General features: G+C 48.0%; 1 protein-coding gene across 1 annotated transcript; it reads left to right on the top strand.

The window, feature by feature from the left end:
* Positions 1–17,369: 17,369 nt before the first annotated feature.
* On the top strand, positions 17,370–22,312 carry PTCRA (pre T cell antigen receptor alpha). Its single transcript, XM_052649620.1, has 5 exons — positions 17,370–17,427; positions 19,369–19,401; positions 19,832–20,152; positions 21,242–21,286; positions 21,831–22,312. Exons 1-5 carry the CDS (start codon positions 17,370–17,372, stop codon positions 22,310–22,312), a joined length of 939 nt encoding a protein of 312 aa, XP_052505580.1.
* Positions 22,313–25,262: the final 2,950 nt, after the last annotated feature.

The following is a 25,262-nucleotide window of genomic DNA, read 5'->3' as shown; positions in this document are numbered from 1 at the left end:
TAATTTTTATTAACTTTCATCTCAATTCTATCAACTTTTATACCTTTAACTTTAGTTTTCATTAGGACCCAATGAACAAGTTTTGGTCTTACAAGGAATTCTAGAACTCTATTTCCCCCAACCATTTTACCTACTTTGTATTTTTATACTGGGGCTCTAGAGTCCCCAGTCGAGCCAAGGGATTCAGGCCCTTTTGTCAATCTTTTAACTTGATTAATTAGCCTGTCGCCCCAAATAATTGTTGGTCAAGTATCTCGGTGTACTTTTTTTTTTTTCAGTCCTTTAAATATATGTTTTAACTGGGGTAGAGTGGATTTGTTCGGTATCCTTTAAAGCTGGAGACCACTAGGGGGTCCCTTTGGCCCATCCAACCTTAGGTAGTGTTTTATCAAACCTTTGATTTAATCCTATTAACACGTGTTTTATTTATCCCACTTTCAAGTAACCATCTAAGGAATTCTTTATCCATTTGGGACCAGTCACCTTAAAATCTCCACCTTGTTGGGGGAAGTCGGTAGACTTTCCCTTCAGTTTCTTGTTTTCCTGTTAGTCAGCCTAATTAATTATTCCAATGTTTTTATTATCATCTATAAGACCCACTGAGGGGAAGAAGAGACCACAATAAGGCTTCCCAAACCTTGTTTTAAACTAAGGGAGTTCTCAGGTTAACCATCGTATTTTTTTCCCACCTTCCTTTCTCCTCACAGATACCGATAAAACAGCTGTTTATAATGAGAGCTCTCTAAAAATTTTACCTAGAGTTTCTCCAATTTAAAGGATCTATCATCTGGCCATTAATGAGAGGTATCTTAATAGTGACTCAAACCAGTAAGATGCAGGAGGCATTCCCCACAAGAGTGTGTGAAGATGCCACCTAAACAAGACCCAGAAAGTTTATTCCCCAAAAATAGTCTTAAGAAAAAAGGCCTTTGTGGTACAGGCTGCCACCACCAAAGTTAAGATGGCAAAAAGCCTCAGAGGAAAACATAGGAGATACTCTTTGACATATATCGACATACATCACAGCAAGATCCTCTTTGACTCACCTCCTAGAGTAGTGGAAATAAAAACAGAAGTAAACAAATGCGACTTAAACGAAAAAGTTTCTGCACAGCAAAGGAAACATAAACAAGATTAAAAGACAACCCTCAGAATGGGAGAAAATAATTGCAAACAAAACAACTGATAAAGGGTCAGTTTCCAAAATATACAAGCAGCTCATGCAGCTCAATACCAGAAAAACAAACCAAAAAATGGACGCAACACCTAAAGAGACATTTCTCCAAAGAACACATAAAGATGGCCAACAAATACACGAAAAGATGCTCAACATTGCTCATTATTAGAGAAACACAAATCAAAGCTACAATCGCCTCACACGGGTAAGAATGGCCATCATTAAAAAATCTACAAACAGCAAACGCTGGAGAGGATGTAGAGAAAAGGGAACCCTCTTGCGCTGTTGTTGGAAATGAAAATTGACAGCCACTACGGACAACAGTATGAAGATTTCTTAAAAAAACTGGAAATAGAACTACCATATGACCCAACAACCCCACTACTGGGCATATACTATCCTGAGAAAACCATAATTGAGACACCTATAACCCAATATTCATGGCAGCACTTTTTACAATAGCTAGGCCATGGAAGCAACCTAATGTCCATCGACACATGAATGGATACAGAAATTGTGATACATATATACAATGGAATATTAGTTAGCTATAAAAAGGAACACAATCGAGTCAGTCCTAATGAGGTGGGTGAACCTAGAGCGTATTATACAGAGTGAAGTCAGAAAGAGAAAGATAAATATTGTATATTAACACATGCATATGGAATCCAGAAAGATGGTACTGATAAACCTATTTACAGGGCAGCAATGGAGCAGCAGCGGAGAAGGAGATGGCACCCTACTCCAGTACTCTTGCCTGGAAAACCACATGGACGGAGGAGCCTGGTGGGCTGCAGTCCATGGGGTCGCGAAGAGTCGGACACGACGGAGCAACTTCACTTTCTCTTTCACTAATGGAGCAGCAGAGAGAGCAGACATGTGGACAGTAAAGGAGAGGGTGGGATGAATTGAGAGAACAGCATGGAAATATACACAGTACCGTATGTAAAACGGATACCAAGTGGGAATTGTGTGACACAGGGAGTTCAACCCAGTGCTCTGTGACAACCTACAAGGGCAGGAGATGGGAGGGAGGCTCCAGAGGGAGTGGACATACGTATACCTGTGGCTGATTCATGTTGATATATGGCAGAAACCAACACAATATTGCAAAGCAGCTACTCCCCAGTTAAAAAATACACGTATATGGCAAAAAGCCCATCAGAGTTGGTATTCAGACAGAAGACTGCTCAGAATCCCAGCCTATATGACTGTCTGCCAAGTGTACACCATATGTGCCCCTTCCGGATGGCAGAGACCAAGTTCTCAAAAAGGCCTAACACAAAAGGCCTGAAAAAGATGAGGTAGAATATTTACATCGCAAACACACAGAAAAATGCAAGCTCCCCCTACAAGGGCTTTTGTTTTTGTTTAAGGTCAAAATTCAGATGTTTTTTATCAAGCTGGCTTTTTCTAACTTAACCGCGTAGTCAATGAGAGAGCCCCAACTTAAGTCATTTTCAGGGTGGGATTTCCTTTAATTCCCAATTAAGTAGGTACTTGCAAGTATGAACTCTGTACATTCACAAATCTGGCTGGAGTGTTGTTAGTCTGAGGTGGGTTTTCTGATATCCCTCATTTTTGTTTGAGAGAATCTATTTCCCATTTTAAAGATGAATTTCTCGGGGATAAGATTTACTTTTAAATCTTTTATCCCGATGAATTCTTTTTAAGGTATTCAATTTGAGGAAGGCCTCAGGTGAGCCTGTTACTGAAACATGCAGCCCAGACTCCTCATCTTTTCTACTGGGCAAATCCCAGTGTCCTTCAACCAGGCTCCCTCTGTATCTTTCAGCTAGAGGGTACTTTCTTCCGGTGTCTTTCAACAGAGTTCCTCTAGTATCTTGTCAACTAGGGAGGTCCCTCCCCAATCTTTCAATTGCAAAGCCAGGTACCTGTTAGACACTGCCAAGCAAAGCTCAGAATACTCCATCAAAAATTAGGAGATCCGAAAACAAGGAGAGACTCACCCAAATTCGTCTGAACTCTATGAGGAGGTGGGTGGGCACAAGATGACTCTGCTAGTACCAAGGCTCCATTTCCCCGTAGAGTTCAAGCGAAGGAAAGAAGTCTGCTGTCGGTTCCCTGAGTGGTCATCAAAACTGTGGACTAGGGGCGGGGGGGGGGGGGGAAGCAAAACCTAAAAAGTGGAGAATAGTTTTATTTGGCAGACTGAGAACTCAAGCCCAGGAGGCAGCCTCACATAGCTCTGAGGGACTGCTGTGTAGGATATACAAGAGTTCTGCAACAAAACCGGGTAGTCAGACCATCAAAAGATTACTGTTAAAGAAAACCAGACAGCTCACGTTAAAGAATTTAGCTTTTCTCATGCACAGGAAGTCATAAGAGTCCGGGCTCACTAAAATCATTCCTTTGCTATGAACCTTAGCTATCCAAGGCCAGTATCTTATTCTATCCCATCCGGAGGCACCTCAGGGTGTACGGTTGGGAGTGTCTGCAGTGGCTGAGGGCTCCGTAGTAGTCAGGCCATTCTGGGGGTGTCCCTTGGGGCTGCAGTGTCCTTTGCCGACAGGGCAGCACAATTTTTCATTCACAGCTGCAAAGGACATCGAGCCTCAGAAACGGCCGAGCCAGGCTCCTCCAGGCGGCTCCTCTGCCCACTCGGAGGGTCGGCGAGCCTGCGGTCCCCAATCTGGAACTGTGGCGCCGGGTGCTCCGCGGAGCGCGCGGCCTCCCAGGGCTTGGGTCTCCGCGGGAGTCGGGACGCCGTGGGTTCGTCAAGGGTCGCCGCGACCTGGCGCCTCTCCAGGCCGGGGAGTTCCTGGCCCTGCTGGACCAGCTGCAGGAGCTGCGCAAGTGTCACCGAGGCCGGGGCTGACTCGGCGGGCAAGGGAGCCGGGCTGGACTCGCTCCGACAGCCTAAAGCCTCCATGGCGGGCGCGGAGCCTGGGCGCTTCCGGTTGGATGGGCGCAACCACGGCCGGAGGACGTGAAGGGGGACGCAGACCGTACCAAGTGGCCCAGAGGGCGGGGGGCCAGCTCCGCGCCGAAACGCTTTATCACACATAGAGCCCTCAGCTGGACCCAGAGCCCCTGACATAGAATGCTTTAGAAGCCGGGAAGGCTTGCACAGAACGGAACTGCATGCGCACACGCCGATACAAGCCAAAAGACCCGAGTTTGCACAGATGCCCGGGCCATGGCAACTCACCTGCTTTCACGCACCGGCTGAGACTACTGCGTAGACACGTGGCTCGTGGTGGGGTGCGGGGATAACCTCCATCCCTGGCCCAGCAGTGCCAGACAGAAAATAACGGAGGCGATGTCTCCGCTGGCCTCAGGAGAATTGGGAGCAAGCGACGCCCCTGCAGAGCCTCGCCACTCTCCCCCCACGTCCTGCGGTGGAGACTATTCCTGGCTTTCACAGAGTGGAGGAGTGAAGATGAAGGCAGGCCAGGAGGGCTACATTCCCTTCAGCTGCTTGGGAAATCAATGCCAATAAAACCCAGGTTTCTATGTTTATCGAAAGCTAGCCTGATCTGGCGTACACCGCCTTAATCAAGCGAGCAAAACTTAATTACTACTAATTGGACAAACTAGCTTCATCTGTCTCCTGAAGTGATGGAAGCACACTACAGGTTTAGAAACACTACATCTCTGTAGCGTTCCTGCCAAGAACGTTCGCTCTGAATCTAAACTGGAGGAATGAATAGACACAGTAGGAGACATTCTAAAAAATGACTGACCTGGACGCTTTATAGATATTGAGGTCATAAAACACAGAGACAGAAAAGGACAAGACTGAAGGTCTATGTCAGACTAAAGGGGAGGGGGAAAATGCAGTGTTCATCCTGGACTGGAGGAAGATGAGGGGGAAATCAGTTACACAGGACATTTTACCCTTGGGAAAACTTGAATATGCTCTATATATTAGATGACAATATTATATCAGTGTTAAATTAAGCACAGTAATTGTGTTTTCCTTATGTGGGGAATAGGAGATACATGCTGAGGTACTTATGGGTGAATATCATGATGAGAGAGAAAAGGTTTATGTGGCAAAACTAAGAATTGGTGAATCTAAACAATTTGAAATTTGTCAAAAAGTTGGAAAGGATGAGCTATAGAAATCAGTCTGGAGGAAACTGACCACACTAGTGTCGTATAATAAAGAATTTGGCCATTGTCCCTGGTTCCTCACAAGAAGACTAAACCCTGGGAATTTCCCAAGTATTACAAGTGATATTCATGGTGGGCCCTGATCGTTTATGCCAAGAAAGTGACTCGTGGTGGCCCCATTTAGGGGTTTCAGGACTAGGAATGACCAGTCATATGATTAGAGGGTTGGGGCTTTGAGCCACGGGGGGTCCAGGAAGTGGGACTGAGTTCAGCCTCCAGTCAATGATTTAATGAGCAGTGCCTATGGAATGAACCCTCTATAATAACTCTGGACACAAAGCTCAGTGGAGCTTCCTGATTGATTAACTCATCAGTGTGTCGGGAGGGTGGCATGCCCTGGCTCCACGAGATGACCCAGAAGCCCTGAATGCGGGCTATCCTCAGACCTTGCCCTAGGCGCCTCTTCATCTAACTGGTCCTTCTGATTCCCTGTGGCTCAGACTGTAAAAAATCCACCAGCAATGCAGGAGACCTGGGTTTGATCTCTGGTCTGGGAAGATCCCCTGGAGGCAGAAATTGCAACCCACTCCAATATTCCTGCCTGGAGAATTCCAAGGACAGAGGAGCCTGGCCAGCTACTGACCGGCTGCTGTCCCTGGGGTCACAAAGAATTGGACACAAGAATGACTAATACATACACTTTCACTGGTTGATAGCCTCTCTAACAAAAGGTGGCTTAGCTGGTAAAGAACCTGCTTGAGAATGCAGGAGATACAAGAGATGTGGGTTCGATCCCTGGGTTGGGAAGATTCCTTGGAGATGGAAATGGCAACCCACTCCAGTATTCTTGCCTGGAGAATCACATGGACAGAGGAGCCTGGTGGACTACAGTCCTCGGGGTCGCAAAGAGTGGGACACGACTGAGAGGGTGTGTGTGCACATGCACACACACACACTCACACATACTAACAAAACTGTAATCCCAAGAATAGAACTTTCCTGAGTTCTGTGAGTTGTCTAGCAAATTATTGAACTCGAGGGGTTGCGGCATCTCCCAAATTTGTACCCAGTGAGTCAAAAGGGCCTGTGGCCCAGGAATCTGAATTTGCAGTTGGCATCTGAACTAAGCGCAGTCTTGTTGGGGACTGTGCTCTTGAACTTGTGGGATCTCTGCTAACTACAGGCACTTAGCACTAGATTACATGGTACTCCAGTTGGGGTTTTCAACCGACCACTGGATGAAGGGAGAACTCACCTTCTCTCTGTGGCCTATGTCAGTTTCAGTAATCAGGGTGACCTTCTGGTGGCCTCAGGGAACACTTGCAGGGGAAAGGAGATCTGGGAGTTACCAGGGCCTGATGAGGAAAATGAGTGGGCAATGTGGACTCCTTGATGGGACCTTGAAGGAGCCCCTCACCTTCTACAGATAGAGTTCATTGTTGTTTAATCGCTAAGTCCTGTCCAACTCTTTGTGACCCCATGGACTGTAGCCTGCCAGCCTCCTCGTCCATGGACTTCTCTAGCCAAGAATACTGGAGTGGGTTGCCATTTCCTTCTCCAGGTGATCTTCCCGACCCAGGGATTGAACCTGCACCTCCTAGAGAGGGCTTATATGGCTTATTAAATGCTCTCTAGGGAATTCCCTGGCCATTCAGTGGTTGTAACTCTGAGCTTTAACTAAAAATTGGGAAACTAAGATCCAGCAAGCCGTAGCCAAAAAAAAAATAAACACACCACCTCACCCCTTTAGGTCTCTTATGCTAAGATGAGGGCATTGATGGGAAAGGGTGGACCTTGAGATGGAGACATTTGGGCAGACATGGACAAGACTAAGAACTTGAATTCCCAGATTCTCTTGAAGTGTCTTGTCTGTAGAGACAACCTCCTCTTGTCGTGATCCTGTCTCCTAGGAGGCCAGTCTCAGAACCACTCCCCCTCCATCCCTTCTGACCCGAGGCCCTTCATGAGTTAGATCTCCGCACAGCCTGGGTGGAGGAGCACAAGGCCCACGCTGAGAAAAGGATGCGCAGACAGAGTCACAGGCCCTTGCCAAACTGCCTTGGCAGGAGCCGTGGGAGCGTGTGTGGGGGAAGTTCTAAGAGAAATAGACCCGGGAGGGTGGATGCAGTTTGGCCAAGATAAGATACAGTTTGGCCAAACTCATGGCCATGGATGCTCGTACAGGATTTGGGATTTTATGTGTTGGCTCAAGCACCTGGGAGAGGAATTAATAGTCTGCTAAGATGCTTAATTAAAGCCTGGACTTAATGGTAGCCTAGAGTTAATAAACTTGAAATGCCAGAATTTCCCTGGCATGCTATAGAGGAAGGAATCCAAAACCTCAGAGAGATGGGAATGCTGGATTGGATTTATTATGTGCAATCTGCTTAACTACTCCTAGCCATGTATTTTAAGGCTGTCTGGAAAACACTCTCTTTCACCAAAGGATTAAGAAATGCATTGGTGGACTTCCCTCGTGGTCTAGTGGTTAAGAATCCCCTTTCGGTGTAGGGGACATGGGTTTGATCCATGGTCTGGGAGGATTCTACATGCTACAAGGCAGCCCGTGCAGCGAAACTGCTGAGCTGGCGCTCTGGAGTCATTGAGCTGTGAGCTCACTCTAGAGCCCGTGTGCCACAATACTGAAGCCTGCAAGCTCTACAGCCTGTGATTTGCAACAATGAGAAGCCCCCACACCACAACTAGAGAGTAGCCCCCACTCGCCACAACTAGAGAAAGCCCGCACTCAGCAACAAAGACCCAGCATAGCCAAAAATAAGTAAATAAATAAAATCTAAAAATTAAAAAAATGCCTGGGTGAGGGCCACCAGCTCCTAGACTAGCTCTGATGGCCATCCTCTGTAGGCTGGAGATGCTAATGAGGGATATCAGGTAGTGAAACTTAATTCCCTGATCTTGATGAGAATAATGATATCCTAGTGGGGTAAACAGCAGGTGGTGATGGTTAACAACCAAAGAATGACCCAGAATAAAGCATGGGAAAGAATGGTCAGCAAGTGGGCAAAAATGACAGGCTGTGGACCACTGTCAGCCTTTTCCCCAGGCACTCCAGGGCTTGTTCGGTGGACCCGTGGTAGCAGGCATGGAAGCTATTGCTTTGGCTTAATAACATGGTCTTCCCTGAGGACTTCCCGTGGTCCCTAAGGCTAGTCTGGCTGTGGCCAGTGCTGAGTGACCACCCTACTTACGGCCTGACAGAGCACCATTCTCATTTTGACTTGATTTGGCCCCCCTAGAAAGGATGGGCTGTGCTTTATCTTCAAGAGAACACGTGTTCCAGATATGACTTCACTGTTGCCTCCAGTGCTTGTGTCATCACCACTATTTATGGACTTAAAGAATACCTTATCCATCACCATGGCACGCCACATAACATCGCCTGCAACATGGGCACATGTATTATGGCCAAGAATGCATACAGATGAGCTCACACCCAAGGCATTCACCGGTCTTACCAGGTGCCCCATGACCCAGGGGCGGCTGGCTTGATAGAATGGAGGACGCGCCCGCTCTAGGCTCAGTTAGAGCAGAGAAACTACAGCCTACAAGGTGGACGTTCTATCCTGTAGGATACAGTGTATCCTTTAAGCCCAAACCAGAATTGTGTGTCCCAATACACTGGGATTTCCCTGGTGGCTCAGTAAGTAAAGAATCTGCCTATAATACAGGAGATGCCGGAGACGTGAGTTTGATTCCTGGGTTGGGAAGATCCCCTGGAGAAGGGAATGGAACCCACTCCAGTATTCTTGCCTGGAGACTCCCCATGGACAGCAGAGTCTGCAGGCTATAGTCCATAGGGTCGCAAAGAGTCGGACACAACCGAAGCAACTGAGCCCGCACACATATATACAGCCAAGAGGTGGGGGTAGCTGCAGGCTTTTCCCTATTATAGCTCAAGTTTGGGATCTACTGAAAGAGCTTTTGCTACCCATCCCCATAACCTTGACCTCAGGGAGTCTGGCATTTCTAGCATTCAAGGGAGAAACACTTGCACTGTGGAATGATCCTAGTACTGATTATTTAGAAAAGCTGAGATAACCCCTGGCCATTTTGGTTTCTCATGCTACTGAACCAGCAGGCAAAGAAAGAGGTTAGTGTAATATCTGGGTTGACTAATCTCAATTACCAGAGAAAATTTTGCTTGCTACCACACTCTAGAAGTAGGTGCTAGATCTGGAACCCTGGGGATTTACTAAGTCCCTCTTAATTCACTGCTCAATGCCGCAACTAAGACCCAGTGCAGTCAAATAAATAAATGTTTTTTTAAAAAAAGAATCAGTTCCCTAAAAAAGAATTCTCTGCTCAATTGTCCTCGTTAACAGAAAATTTCAGCAACCCACTATGTCAAGATTCTCAAGGACTCAGACCCCATAGGAATAAAGGTCTGAGTCACCACCAGGTAAAGAACACAGTCCAGCCAAGGTGCTGGCAAAGGATAAAAAGAATACATCATTGAAGGGCAAAGGAGGCAGCTGTGAATATGAACTTAGTTCTCCTAACCCCATTGTCCCCTGCTACCTTATGTGAACAACACTGATGGGAGGTAATATTTTAGGTTTCAGTTGACATACGACGTCACTTCCCAATGATACAGTAGTCGATGGGTCCCTGCGTGTTCTCTGTGCCGGGGACATGGATTTTTCATCTGCACAAAGATTAAGAGGAGCTTCTCTGTGATCTTCCAGACTCTTTCTCCCACTTCCCATCCCACCAGCCCTGTGCCCTGGAAAGCCTCAGAGGACTCTCATACCCCCTACTTGTCAGTGGGGGACCAGCCAGAGGTCTAAGGCTGGGAAGATGGCAACGTCAGGTCCTTTATTCTCCTGCTTCCCTCCCTGCCAGATCAGCAGCACCTCCATCATTGGGAGGTCACAGCTGTTGTCAAGGACCCTCTCCACATAGCTGTCTCTGGCTCTGGGTTCCTGTAACTGCTCCCCTCCCCTCTTCTGGCCTCAGGGGCTGACACCCCACTATTACTAGCCATGGGGTGCTGCAACAGCCTTAGCGATTTCTTTATACCCTGCCCACACCTTTACAAACAATCCCTTTATTAAACTCTCTTCAAATTACCCATCAGTGTTTCTGCTAGGACCCTGGCACATATAACATGTATTTTAATTAGGATTAGTTTGGCAATGAGCAACAGAAACCCTAAAATAACAATAGTGTACACAGACTAAAATTTACGTCTTTTTTATGTAAATTAAACTTGGTGCTAAACAACCCACACTGGTGTGGTGTCTCCATGAACCTCAGACCATACTACATATTCTTTTTTTTAATCCTTGAACATCATCATGAAAGTTTTCCGTGACATTTGTCATTGTTCAGTCGCCCAGTCACGTCCGACTCTTGGCAACCCCATGGACTGCAGCATACCAGTCCACTCTGTCCCTTACATCTCCCGAAGTTTGCCCAAGTTCACATCCGTGGCATTACAAGCTTTTTAGAAAGAATCAAGACTTGGCCCAAGCATCATCTTCTAAAGAATTTTCCTGATTCTCACTCCAGCTCTAGAAGAATAATCTCCCTCTTCTAGTACCCCATTCTCTACCCCTAAACATACACACATACACAGACATGTCATACTCCAAGTCCCTGATCTGTTTATGAGCCCGTCTCCTTCCATGACCACAAGGAATTTCTCTTTTTGTCTTTTTATGTCCAGCCCCAATCTTTGGCATAAAACAGACCAGTAAATGGGTCTGAATGAAAGGACATTTTAAGGCCTGCATAATATTTCATCATGTAGACTTATTCTAGTTTATTCAGTTATTACCTTAATATTGAACATTGAGGTGATTTTATTTTATTTTATTTTTGAACATTGAGGGGATTTTAATTTTTCATTTTAAATATTATTGTAGGGGGGATATCCTTGGTGGCCCAGTGGTTAAGACTCCACCCTTCTACTGTGGGGTGTGAGGGTTTGATCCCTGGTAAGGGAACAAAGATCCTGAATGTTGCCAGTGTGGCCAAAAATAAATAAATAAATAAAAATTACTGTAGGATTTTAAGTTGATCAATGGAACAGGTATCCCTGTCAGTACTTTTTTAAAGGCTGCACTGGGTCTTAGTTTGCAGGATGTGGGATCTAGTTTCCTGACCAGGGATGGGACTGGGGCCCCCTGCATTGGGAGCTCAGAGTCTTAGCCACTGGACCATCAGGGAAGTCTCCCATCAGTATTACTGAAAGAAACTTCTACTGGATATTTCAGTAGACACACACGCTGACTCCCTGTTTGCCCCTCTGGTTACGGTTGAATCAGGTAGGTCAGATTCACACTCCGTAATTACTGGTAGCATCAGCAATCTTCTCTAATAAGCATTGCTACTTTTCCTAAACTTTCTTTTTCACATTCTATGTGGCTCATCTCAGTTAAACAACAGCCCTGGGTTTTCTACCTGTGCCTGTGAAAACAGAGGGGAGAAGGATAATCCGCTGTGCACCCAGCAGTCAGGTGGGTCCTCGTATTAAGTTGAATTCTCCCCACAACCTTGTGAAAAAAGCTTTGGAGAGAGACAGACCTATGAACACATACCTGGAATGAATGGCCAACTTCACATGCCTACCAGAGAATCCTCTGCGATGTAACTGCGTTTTTCAGAGCCTCAGTTTCCTCGACTGCAAAATTGGGATATCACGTGATCTGAGAGGCTGAACTGAGGATTAATGAGATGTCTGTTAACACCCTCCGGCTCTAAGTTGTGGATCTGCAAATGGCAGGTTCTGTCCCAAGTGAGGAGCTCAGGGAAGGGATTCATTTCTGGGATCTAAAATCAGCATCCTCACCATCCTGGGGGGAGGGCATCTTTAGAACCTGCCAGGCTGTGAGGTCGGGGTTGGGGGAGATTCCTGGGGCTGCTGGAAGGAGGGAACCAATGTAAGAGCAGGCAAAGAAATCTTCCAGGCCAAGCTGTGTCAGGGAGCTGGGAATGGGCCAGTAGAAGGGTAGTTGTCCCAACTCGAGGTGGCCCAAGCAGACAGCAGGTGAAGCAGGCTGCTGATGGCACGGATGGGGGTGGGGGTCTTCAGCCTTTTTATTCTGGGAAGATCTTGAAACTCAAAAACAAAGCAAGCCAAAGGGCTCTTCCCCATCTGTATTGTGGTAACTGAGCCCAAGCCAGCACCTCCACCGGCTGGAAGGCAGGAGAGTCGTTAAGGACACCTGCCTCTCTCCCTCCCCCTCCCGGCGGGAACCCACTGAGACTGCAAGACTGCGAGCACCTGGGCCAGGGTGGCGCCTGGGAACACGTGGCACCCAAAGCCGTGGCACCCAAAGCCGCCAGGCGGCCCCATGGGAAAGGGGTGGGAACTCAACCTGGGCTTCGGGGGTCCCTCAGGTCACCGGAGAGTGCCATCGACGAGATTCTTAAAATAACCATCCAGGCAGAAACGAGTGAAGATGGTACCAGGATAAAGAAATCAGGGAGCCAGGAAGAAATAAACCCGCCAATGTAAAAGATATTAACATGTAATAAAGAACATTTTGCAAATAGTGAGGACAGGAAGGATTATCTATGAATAATCCTGGGATAATTGATTTGTTCTTTGGGGGTAAAAAATGAAATTTAGAGGCACATCTTCTACAACATACCGAAATTAATTTGGTTCCTGATGGCGCTAAATTGGAGGTGGGGATTAAACAACACTTGCACAAAAAGACAAGTGGGAATGTATCCATCCTTTAGAGAGGAGAGGATTTTCTAGGCTTTAAAGGTACGAGATAAATCCCAATAGGGAAGATGGATATGTTGGTTCATACAAAACAAACAACTGCAGGTTTTTTTAAAAAAGTGAAATTAGAAGTAGTCAGTGAATTGGGAAAAGGCTCCAGCCAAGTGTATTATAGGTCTTCCCAGGTGGCTAAGTGCTAAAGAGCCCGCCTGCAATGAGGAGACTCGGATTTCATCTCTGGCTCAGGAAGATGCCCTGGAGAAGGAAATGGCAACCTTCTCCAGTATTCTTGTCTGGGAAATCCCAAGGACAAAGGAGCCTGGCTGGCCATAGTCCATGGGGTCACAAAGAGTCAGACACAACTTATCGACTGAAACAACAATGACGAAAGTGCATTATACAAAGAGTTGATATCTTTAATATGTTAAAGCCCTTATAAAATTAATTAGACACTAGGACTAAAAGAGGACTATAGATAGCACAGTAAAGGAAACAACTAAAATGGGAAAATACTGTCATCAGGGGAATGAGATGCCATTAACTGATTAAAGTAGGATTTTTTAAATTTTTTACTTTATTTTTTAATGAAATGCCCAAGATGGAAGGCAGGAGGAGAAGGGGATGACAGGAGACGAGATGGTTGGATGGCATCACTGACTCAACAGACATGAGTTTGACCAAGCTCTGGGAGATGGTGAAGGGCACGGAAGCCTGGAGTGCTGTCGTCCATGGGGTTGCAAAGAGTCGGACACAACCGAGAAACTGAACAACAGCAGCAAAGCTCTGGTAGGAGTGATGTGGGCCTTTCGTACATTGTGGTGGTTTTATACCAACACAAATCATAAGGGGCTTCCCAGGTGGTGCAGTGGTAAAGAATTTGCCTGCCAATGCAGGAGACACAAGAGACATGAGTTTGATCCCTTGGTTGGGAAGATCCCCTGGAAAAGGAAATGGCAACCTGCTCCATTATTCTTGCCTGGAAAATCCCATGGACAGAGGAGCCTGGAGGGCTACAGTTCATGGGACCGAAAAGAGTGGGGCATGACTGAGTGACCGACCACAAGCACAAAATTAGTATAACAGGTGTATCAGAGAGACTTAAAACACAGAGGCCTCAGATGCGCAACATCACTAATCATTCAGTTCAGTTCAGTCGCTCAGTCGTGTCCGACTCTTTGCAACCCCATGAATCACAGCACGCTAGGCCTCCCTGTCCATCACCAACTCCCGGAGTTCACTCAGATTCACGTCCATCGAGTCGATGATGCCATCCAGCCATCTCATCCTCAGTCGTCCCCTTCTCCTCCTGACCCCAATCCCTCCCAGCATCAGAGTCTTTTCCAATGAGTCAACTCTTTGCATGAGGTGGCCAAAGTACTGGAGTTTCAGTTTTAGCATCATTCCTTCCAAAGAAATCCCAGGGCTGATCTCCTTCAGAATGGACTGGTTGGATCTCCTTGCAGTCCAAGGGACTCTCAAGAGTCTTCTCCAACACCACAGTTCAAAAGCATCAATTCTTCGGTGCTCAGGCTTCTTCACAGTCCAACTCTCACATCCATACATGACCACAGGAAAAACCATAGCCTTGACTAGACGGACCTTAGTCGGCAAAGTAATGTCTCTGCTTTTGAATATGCTATCTAGGTTGGTCATAACTTTTCTTCCAAGGAGTAAGTGTCTTTTAATTTCACTAATCATTAGGGAAATACAAATTGAAACCACCATAAGATAACACTTCACACCCATTCCAATGGCCACTATCAAAATTAAAGTTAGAATTAAATTACTGTATGATGCAGCAATTCCACTTCTGGTATACACACAAAAGAACTAAGAGTAAGGTCTTGAAGAGAGGTTTGTACACCCATGTTTACAATAGTTATAACAGAGAAGCAACCATTGAGGGATATCCAGTGAGAGATGTACAATAATGTGAATGTACTTAATATCACTGATCTTAAAATGGTAGATTTTATGTTATGTGTACTTTACTGTGTAGTAAAGAATCCACCGTCAATGCAGGAGACCTGAGTTCGATCCCTGGGTTGGGAAGATCCCTAGAGACTGAAATGGCAACTCATTTCAGTATTCTTGCCTGGAGAATCCCATGGACAGAGGAGTCTGGTGGGCTACAGTCCAGGGGATCGCAAGAGTCAGAGATCACTTAACGACTAAACCACCACCAGCAGCACTTTACTACAATTTTTAAAACTTTTAACTTAAACAGAAGCCCTCAAAATCATTGAGGCCTTTAAGCTAATCTTAAGGAAGTAAGTATGAATTTGGAAAATACTTTATGAATAAAGATAACTGTTGCCCCAAACTGGAAAACCCAAATATCTACAAGTAAAGGAATGGCTAAATAAGCTCTAGTATGTCTGTAGTTTTATGTTTTAATAATGTTTATTATCCTGACTTTTACAGGTTTATCATAGAAAATTGAAGAAATAAACAATTATAAACATGAAAAGAAAAACTATTCAATATCCTCACATGCAGAGATAGCCACTGTTAACATTTGTTCTGCTTCCTTCTAGGAATAATTGTATATTTCTTATGCAAAATTGGGTGTATATTTTCCTTTTAAATTTGAATCCTGTTTGTTTCAGTTTTCTATATATGTAATTTAGCATACACATATATACAGAAAGAGAACATTTATTGACTTCTTACTACATAGAGAGAATAATGCTAGACCCATTTCATGGGTGATCTGTTTAAGCTGAGGTATTATCATTCCCATTGTACAGACGAGGAAATTGAGATTTAGAGAAGTAAGTAATTTGGTGTAAATCACACAACTTCTGAATGATATAGTCAGGATTGAAAGCCAGGTGTTCTGGCTTCACAGCCCACACACTGAACCAAACTCTAGTCTATATCCCAAGTCATTAAATATTCTTTTAAAAACATGATTTTAAAAGGTACTGCATACAGGAATTCCCTGGTGGTCCAGTGGTTAGGACTCATCACTTTCTCATCACTCATCACTGCCATCCCTTATCAGGAACTAAGATTCCCCCAAGTGGCCAGGCATGGCAAAAAAAAAAGCTGCTGCATAACATTTACTAACATAAATACACCAAGCATTAGTTCATTCAACTCTTCTCCAAGCATTGAACATAGGTAGTTATTTTTCTTGGTTTGATTTTGTCGTTGTTTTGGGGGTTTTTTTTGGCTGCACACTGCGGCTTGCAGGATCTTAATTCCCCCACCAGGGATTGAACCTCAGCCCTTGGCAGTACGAAGTCCTAACCACGGGGCCACCAGGGAATTCCCTCTCTTTGTTTCTAATATAATACTTGAAAGAACGTTTTTGTGCACAAATCTTTGTCTTACAGTGATTGAATCTCTTATTCCATCAGGATATATATCTGGATGTGAAGTATCAGGGTCAAATTGATAGTTACAGCTAAAATTTAGGGGAGTCACTGAAAATGGCATTTTTAAAAGTCTACTTTTAAAAGGGGGCTTGAGGACTTCTACAGTGGTACCGTGGTTAAGAATCTGCCTGCCAATGCAGGAGACATGGGTTCCATCTCTGGTCAGGGATGACTCCACAAGCTACAGAGCAACTAAGCCTGTGCATCACAACTACTGAGCCCGTGAGCCGGAACTGCTGAGCCTATACGCCACAACTACTGAAGACTACTCGCTCTAGAGCCTGTGCTCCGCAACGGTGAGACACTGCGGTGCGAAGCCCAAGCACCAACCAAGGGTAGCCCCGCTTGCCACAGCTACCCCCACACAGCAACACGGACCCAGCACAGCCAAAAGTAATTTTTTTTAAAGCGGGGGAGGTAGCTTGATGCAATGGGGCAGGGAGTATATGGGAAATCACTTTTGCTGTTAACCTGAAACTGATCTAGAAAACAAATTCTATTTAAAAGGATTATATTTAACTACATGGAAATAAGCTTATTGGGCTTTTTGGCTATAGTAAGGCTAGCCATCAGAAAACAGTTCAAGCCCTGGCTCTGCCACTGACTGGCCAGCTGGGTGGCCTTGGGCAGGTCCCTCAATCTCTCAGAGCCTCGGTTGCCTTGCCTGTGAAATGGAACTCACAGCAGTTGGGTGATGGAATGAAGTGTTGGATGTTAAGCCCCTGACATACCGTCAAGTGCTCTAGATCCTGTAACTGACAGGGGCAGTGGCTGGGAAAAGGCCTTGCACGCTGTGGAGTGCTCTTCAGATGGGAGGGAGTGTGGTGCTCTGAGTTCCCTGGACCGGTGAGAGAAGGCTGGGTTTGGGGGCCAGGGTAGGGGTGGGAGGCTCCTCACCGGGGAAACGGCTCCGTGGTGGAGCAGCTGAGATGCAGCTGTGCCTGTGGCCTGCGAGGCCGTCTTGTGGCTGCCTCCTCCCCCAGCCCACACGCAGGTCTGCAGCTGGGTCCTGCCTCCTCTCAGGTGGGCCATGGCCGAGTCTTGGTTGCTGCTTCTCCTGGCCCTCGGGTGTCCAGCCCTGCCCACAGGTGAGCAAACCCCTGCACTCTTCTCTGTGCCCCTCTAGTGGGCCCAAGCCCACGCCCTCACTCTGGGCATCCCTGGTGTGGGAGGGATGCAGGGAGGCAGGACAGAGATATTTGGGGTCCCCTGAGGAGGGTCTTGCCAGAAGCCCATTATCCCCTTCCCCATTGTACTCCATCTCCCAGCCACCTTGCTCTGGGGCCCCCAAGTCCTGCTCCCCTGGAGTCCACCGTGTTGGGAGGGAGGGTGCTGACCTCTTGGAGTGAGCTGGACAGGTGTGATGGGTGGGGGTGGGGTAGCCTGGCTGTGGTGGGCTATACGGGGCCACAGGACATGGGCAACACGGTGAGTCCCCTGCTCCTTCCTGTCCAGACTCCTGCCCTCAGGGCTCAGGGTATCTCATGTTCGCTCCCAACTCCCCCTACCAATAGGTGTGTAGAACTCTCAAGGCCTCAGTGACTTTCCAGGTGTATTGACCCCTGACCCCGCCCCTACAAAGATGGGGGCTGGAGACGTAGTACTGAACTTTTGAGAATTCCAGGTTCATCTAGTAGCATGTGCATGTTCATATGTTTGTGGTGGGGAAAGGTCCTTGACCTTTGAATCAGGACATCTACTTTTTCTAAAGCTGCCCCCCAGTATGTCACCAGCACTCCCTTGCTAGGGAGATAAATCACACCCACGTGGAGTAGGAAGAGCCCGTGGTGGGAGACCTGAGCTCTGAGAAGGAAGCAGCCAGGGTGAGAAGGAGCAATTCTGGGAGGCTTCGTGGAAGAGGCAGATGCTGAACTCAACTTGAGGAGTGTTTCTCTATGTACAGCTGGAAAGGCTCAGGAGGCTGAGGCTCCTGGAACCCATTCTCAGCCTTTCCTCCTCCCTTTGATCTTGATGCCTTATTAATACTAGTATTGATGATACTAATCCTTATCTGCCAGGTGTTTTATGTGCATGATCTTTATTATCCACCACAGTTTCCCTGTGTTGGTGTTATTAACCCCATTGTATTGATGGGAAAATTAAGACTCAGTAAATTAAGTGGATGAGTCAAAAGTCAAACCAACTCTGTCTGAGGCCATGTCCCAGGCTTGGTCCTATGTGATATGTAGGAAAATCTTGGTCATCTTTCCAAGTGGGTTGGCCTGTGAAATTGGGAGTCACAGAGGTCTGAATCCAAACCCTGAGTGACTACTTACCATCTGCCTGCTTCTAGGTCAGTTATCTGACCTTCAAGAAATCTTTTGTGGACTTCCCTCGCGGTCCAGTGGTTGAGAATGCACAGTCCCACTGTAGGGGGCACAGGTTCGATCCTTGGCCAGAGAACTAAGATCCCACATGCTACATGGTACAGCCAAAAAAAAACTTTTGTGAGCACCCCCTACCTCTAGGTCCCCACAAGATTCTCTAGTGCCTTCCCTGAACCCTGGGGCATTTCTTTAGCTTGGCTGCGCTTAACTCATGGTGTGAGTTTATTTGTAGGTTTTAACTTTTGAGATTCTGTTTATATGAAAAGACAGCCACCCATTCAAAAATAGCATTTTGTTATATATTAAATGAGTCATCTTTATTGCAAAGAATAAATTTGTGGAAAATCAGGACTATTCTGAAAAATACAGGACAAATGTCTGCAGTACTTACATGACTTATTTTTGCTTTTTAAAAATTATAAAATAATACAGACATACACTTTAAACAGGTGAATTGTGTGGCATGTAAATTAAATCTAAACAAAGCTGTTAAAAATGCTACGGACTTAACAGAAAAAAAAAACAACAACAACCCTGAGACTAATACAACAAGCACCCAAGCATAGGCTACTCAGATTAGCAGATGGTTAAAATGTTGCCACATTTGAATCTAATATTTTTTAAAAAGAAACAAAAAGGTGCAGAGCATTTGAGGTCTCTTTGATCTCATTCCATATCCTACCTCCTTCCTTTCCTCCCCAGAGGTAACCACTCTCCTGAGGCGGGCACAACAAGGTACTATAAGTATTTGTTTGCATCTGGGGCCTTTCTCATGGGATTGAAATCACTGAGAGCAGGGACAATATTTTAATGATGTTGTATCCCCAGTGCCTGGCACAGAGAGATTCAGATGTGACAGACAGATGACAGAAGGATGGATGGATGAATGAAGGAAGGGAAGATGGATAAATGGATGGATGGATATATAGAGATTGAAAGTAGAAAGAAGAGATGTAGGGAAGACAGATGATAGTAGAAAGGATGGAGGGAAGGAAGGTGGTTAGGTAGGTAAATGCAAGGAGAGAAGGATGGATGCCTGGGTAGGATAGATTGATGGTTGGTGGAAGGACTGATGGAAGAGAAACCCAGATGGAAGGATATGAGACGCAGACCTGGGAGGGCATGGACAGTTCTAGGCCCCCTACAAGTGTGTGCTCTCTTGCAGGTGTGGGCAGCACACCCTTCCCCTCCCTGGCCCCACCAATCACACTGCTGGTGGACGGGAAGCAGCAGACGCTGGTGGTCTGCCTGGTCCTTGACGTTGCACCCCCTGGCTTTGAGAGTCCCATCTGGTTCTCAGCTGGCAATGGCAGCTCACTGGATGCCTTCACCTATGGCCCTTCCCCGGCGGAGGATGGCACCTGGACTCGCTTGGCTCAGCTCTCCCTGCACTCCGAGGAGCTGGCAGCCTGGGACACCTTGGTCTGCCACACCGGGCCTGGGGCTGGGGACCACAGCCAGAGCACACAGCCTCTACAGCTGTCAGGTGGGGACAGGGCCTGGGCCCCTGGGGGTTGCTCCCTGCCCCGTTTCACACACTCTGGAATCAGGATGTGGTGGGAGGGCGTGCATGTTACAGACCAAACATCTAGGTGAGATGATGCCTGGGCTCAGAGCAGGGTGGCCTCAGGGCCCCTGGGTCCTGGGATTTGCAACTGTGATATCTCATTCAGATCCAAGCTCTGATGTGTGACTTCTGAGAGGTAATAATGGCTCCTCCATCCTGAGGTCACTACCTTTCTATGTATGCTGCGCTCTGCTGTGCTTAGTCGCTCAGTCGTGTCCGACTCTTTGTGACCCCACGGACTATAGCCCGCCAGGCTCCTCTGTCCATGGGATTCTCCAGGCAAGAATACTGGAGCAGGTTGCCATGCCCTCCTCCAGGGGATCTTCTCAACCCAGGGATCGAACCCAGGTCTCCCACATTGCAGGCGGACTTTTCTTTACCATCTGAGCCACCAAGGAAGCCCCTCTCTATGTATACCCAGGGTTAATATCTATATCACCCTAACTGTGACACCCTACCTATTAGAACCAAACAAGAGTTAAATAGTAAATTGCTATCACTTACTTATTGTTTGCTCTGTGCCAGGGACTGTTGTAAATGCTTTACATTTAGGTCATATTACCGTATTACAAGTAGGTCATGCTAGTCTTCTCATTTTATAGGCACAGAGAGGTCAAGTAACGTGTCCAAAGCCAGCTATTATTATTACTGACCTGATGACTTATTTCGGTTTTTTTTTTGGATTATGTTAGTTTTCTCATCCTCCAAATAGGAACATTTGTTGAATAAATGTCCTGCCTTCCAAAGAAGACTGCTAAGAAAACTGATTCCTTGTCTAAACGTGCTGAGGCATCTCTAAGGGCACAGAACAGGGAACAGTCAGGAGACAAGGAGATCTGGGCCCCTGACAGGACTTGCCACAGATGGGCTCAGGGTTCCCACTGCTGGTTCATTTGTCCATTTATCCAACACACCATGAAGAGCTGCCCTGAGCAGGGCTGGGGCATAGCCCTGGGGTGGAGAGCACAGCCCATCCCAAGGACTCACTCCCTTTTCCTTGGCTGCCAGGAGCCGCTTCCTCGGCCAGGACCTGCCTCTGGGAGCCTCTCCGGGGTGAGTACTGGGACCCAGGACCTCAGCCCCCGCCCGACTCTAGGCTAATATACTCCCTTGGGGGGGTGGGCAGTGCAGGTTGGTGGGTATCGCCTGAAGAGGTTGCCTCCCTGCGTTGGGGCACTGGCTAGCCTGGGCCTCTGTCTACATCTGGGTCATAAGGAGGGAGATCCTCTGACCCCAGCATCCTTACTTGACACCAGGTTGAGAAAAGGGTCCTTGGGCAGCCCAGAGGGTTGGCCCCAGCATGAGGGTCTTGGGAGACTCTTGGGAGTCTAGGGAGCCTCAGGAGACCGGACATGGGCTGGACATAGAGTGGTGTTCACAGCCAGGCTCTGCCTCCTGCCTGGCCTACATCCCCTTGGTTGTTGGGGGGTGAAATAACATGAAGGCTAGGAAGGTGTCTGTTATTATTCCCATTAGTCAGAGCTGAGGTTAGACACCAGGAAGCCCGTCCCCTGGTTCCCCTCCTCTGGGGAACGCTCCATTGCGGGTGGGGCCGCGCCAGCCTCCAGGCCGCTCACCGGCTCCTCCTCTCCCGCAGGGACGCGGGCCCTGGTGCTGCGGCTCGGGGCGCTACGGCTGCTGCTCTTCAAGCTGCTGCTGTTGGACGTGCTGCTGACCTGCAGCCGCCTCCGCCCCCCGCCCGCCGCGCCTGGCTCTGGGGCCGCCAGTCTCCCCGCGCCCCCCGAGGTCCCCCGGGCGGATAGCCGCCTCCTGCCGCTGCTTCCGGCGCCCCGAGGATCGTCCGCAGGCCCCGCCGACCGGATTCGCCGCAATCATGGGGGCACCACAGGCCGAGGTCTCAGCGTGTCCGCCTCGCCGCCGCTGGAGCCCCAGGACCGCCGCCGCCCGGATCACACCCGCCGTCCGGGTCGGGATCCCAGAAGCCCAGTCTGGGAGGAGGGGCCGCCGGTGCTCAGGGCCTGGAGCTCGGGACCCTCCTTCAGGCTTCCCACTTCAAGCCTTGGAGCATTTCTCTGTAATCTACCTCCTTCAGCTGACCCGAGCTTCCCCGGGGGCTAGGCTCGGTCTCCCCCTCAAGACTGAGGTTCTTTCTGAGCTAAAAAAAGCTTTGTCTCTCCTATTAGATTGGAAGCCCCTTGAGGGTGGTGATCCACCCAGGCACCGGGACATCTGAGGTGCAGATAGTTGACAACAATTAAAGGAGAACTTACATATAACACAAGCAAACAAAAAGTATTTTAATTCATATCTGCTCTGGGAGAAGGGTATTTGGCATATTTAGAGGAGGCAGAAATCTGGGAAGGCTTCCGGAGGGTGACAGCCTGGGGAGTGGGGCTGGGGGTTGGGGAGAATGCGGGGCCCACCTCTGTCTCCTTTCCCCATCACCAGGCACTGGGTAGGCCCCCTCTCTGTCTCCTCACACTTGCCCAAACTTTCTGAGAGGTCAGGGGGAGGGGCCTGGGAACTGAGGAAGAGGGTGTGCTGGACCTGATGTGAAGGCTTGTATAGACTGGAGGGAAAAGAACAGGGCCAGGATTCCAGAGTAATAGGATCATATCCAAGGGCAAGAGCACAGACAGTAATTCCAAAGTATACGTCATTAATCAAATAAGATCATTATTCACTTGACAAATATTCACTGAGCATCAACTCTGAGCCAGGCACTAGAGAGGTTTTTGTTTTGTTTCTTCAACAGGGCTCTTGCACTGATAGAATATGAGGTTCCCACAATGGAGCATAACCTGTGTGTCCCCTGTTTATCCAGTGCTGGCAGGAAACGCAGGGTTTTCTCTCCAGTCATCACCCCAAGAATCTGGACACTTACATGTGAATCCAGATGTCCCCCCAGGGCAGGACAGGAGAGTTACCTGGATCACTGGCCCTACTGTAGTTTTCCTTCTCCCAAAGAGGCAGTGGCACACTCCATTCTAACACTGCCCACCCCCCCACCCACCTCCACCCACACACAAGGTGTCAATGACACTCGCAGCTTCCCAGAGCCTCTAAGCCCTCTTAGCTGCTGTTCCATGAAAACCCTCACCTCTCCTCACTGGTTCTCTCTCACCAGCCTGTAAGGAGGTTCTCCCACCTCTGTTTTGGATTCTCCGAGGCAGAGGACACAGCTTCTGGGGGTCAGTCTGTTCACCAGCCCCACAGGGTCTTCTCCTTCCCTACCACACAGACTGAGGGAGGGGGCGGCTGGGTGGGGGAAAGGGCGAATGCAGACTTTCTACAGTCACTGTCCCTTCCCAGCTCTCAGCCCACATGTTGAACCCAGAGCTCCCACCAAACTAATTTATGTCTCAGTAAGTGTGCTCTCAGAGGCCCTTTTGTTTATTCTGGAAGCAAACCTCCCTGAGCTTCAGTGCTTCTCTCCGTCTTGCCCGCCTTCCCCCAATCCTGCCCTGCCCCAGACTCTGAATCCCCACTGTGGCTGGCTTAACATCATTTCCTAGGAGGGCTCCTGGCCAGACTTTGAGCCTCCCCAAGTCTTCTGAAGACTAGAGAGCATGGAGGACCTCAGGACAGTGATCTGATCCTCTACATTGTGGAATTCTACACACCACAGCTCCTGCCTATCCAAGAGTGCCTTGTCAGCCACGGAATTGTTGGGAGCAAGAAGCTAAGATCAGGAAATGACAACTCAATAGACTTGAGCATCAGTCCTTTAAAGTCTTTATAAAATACCATAAATATCCAACCTCCAGGAAGGAAACAGGAGGCACTGGAAACAGGGATTTATGGGCAAAAAATGGAATTTGCAGGCAATCTCCCAGAGAAGCAGCCTTACTCTGTGTGTCCATAGACCACTGAGCTCAGGGGCAGAATGAAGCCATCCCCCAAAACCCAGAGAGTCCTCTTCCTGATGACACAGCATAAGGAGGTTTCACTGAGTAACTCCTTGTGCCAAGCGCCCTGATGCCGGGGATGTAGACGGGAAATCAATCGTTCATTAGTCAAGTCCCTGCCTGTGGGAGCTCAGAATCCAAAGATACAAATAATAGGCCAGAAAAGGAACTGAGTTCACACACTAATATGAAAGTTAATGCATGAACTTTTTACAATCCTCTCGGTAAGTTTTAATTCTATTAACCCGTTCGAGCTTCCCAGGAACAGGTAAGCCTTGAACAGCAGCTAGGAGGATCACTTTGCCATCAGATAAAAACTGAGGCTCAGAGAGGAAACGATTTATTCTAGTTACCAGCGGGATAAACTTAGGGCTTTATGCGACAGGCGTGTGCGTACTCAGTTGTGTCCGCGACCCTATGGGGTTTAGCCTGCCAGGTCCCTCTGTTCAGGGGATTCTGCAGTAAAGAATAGTGCAGTGGGTTGCTATTTCCTCCTCAAGGGCATCTTCCCCATCCAGGGATAGAGTCTGTGTCTCCTGTGCCTCCTGCATTGCAGGCGGATTCTTCACCGTTTGAGCTGTCGGGGAAGCCTAGGGTTACTGGGCACAAAGAAAGCTGCTTGAAGGCAGGGGACTCTGAATCGTCCAAATCTCATCCACAGCGCCTACTCGAGTGACAGTAACAACAAACGCAATAATAATAATAAAAAGACAGGGCTGGCTGCCCTATGATCCCAGGGGTAAGTGGCGTGCAAGAAGGCGGAGAAGGCAGTGAAAACTGTCTTTCCCATACCTTTCAGGACCGGAGGGTTGCTCCCTCTCCCCTAATTCTGGTCCTCGAGTCCCTCCCAGAGCCTCCGTTAGGAGGTGGGAAAAGATGTTGCCATAGGTCACTGAGGACACCATTCGTTCTCTCATTGGCCGAAGCCTAAAAAAGAACGTCCTCCCATTCGCTAGAAGGCAAACCCCGAAAAGCCCATTGGCTGCCGAGTCCGCGGGCCTCCGTCGTTCTGGGGGCGGGCCGAGGTAGCTGGAGGGGAGCCGGCGTGTTGCGGGGGGCGGGGGGGGGGGGCTCGCCGTTGCCCTGGTTACGCCGAGGCACGTGTGCAGTCCCGGAAGCGGCTCCGGGAAGCTGCCCAGCGCGCGCAGCCGGAGGAAGCA

This window comes from Budorcas taxicolor, chromosome 11 (assembly GCF_023091745.1).
Source record: "Budorcas taxicolor isolate Tak-1 chromosome 11, Takin1.1, whole genome shotgun sequence".
NCBI classification, from domain to species: domain Eukaryota; kingdom Metazoa; phylum Chordata; class Mammalia; order Artiodactyla; family Bovidae; genus Budorcas; species Budorcas taxicolor.
Note: the sequence above shows the minus strand (reverse complement) of the source record. Positions and strands in the feature narration are given on the sequence as shown.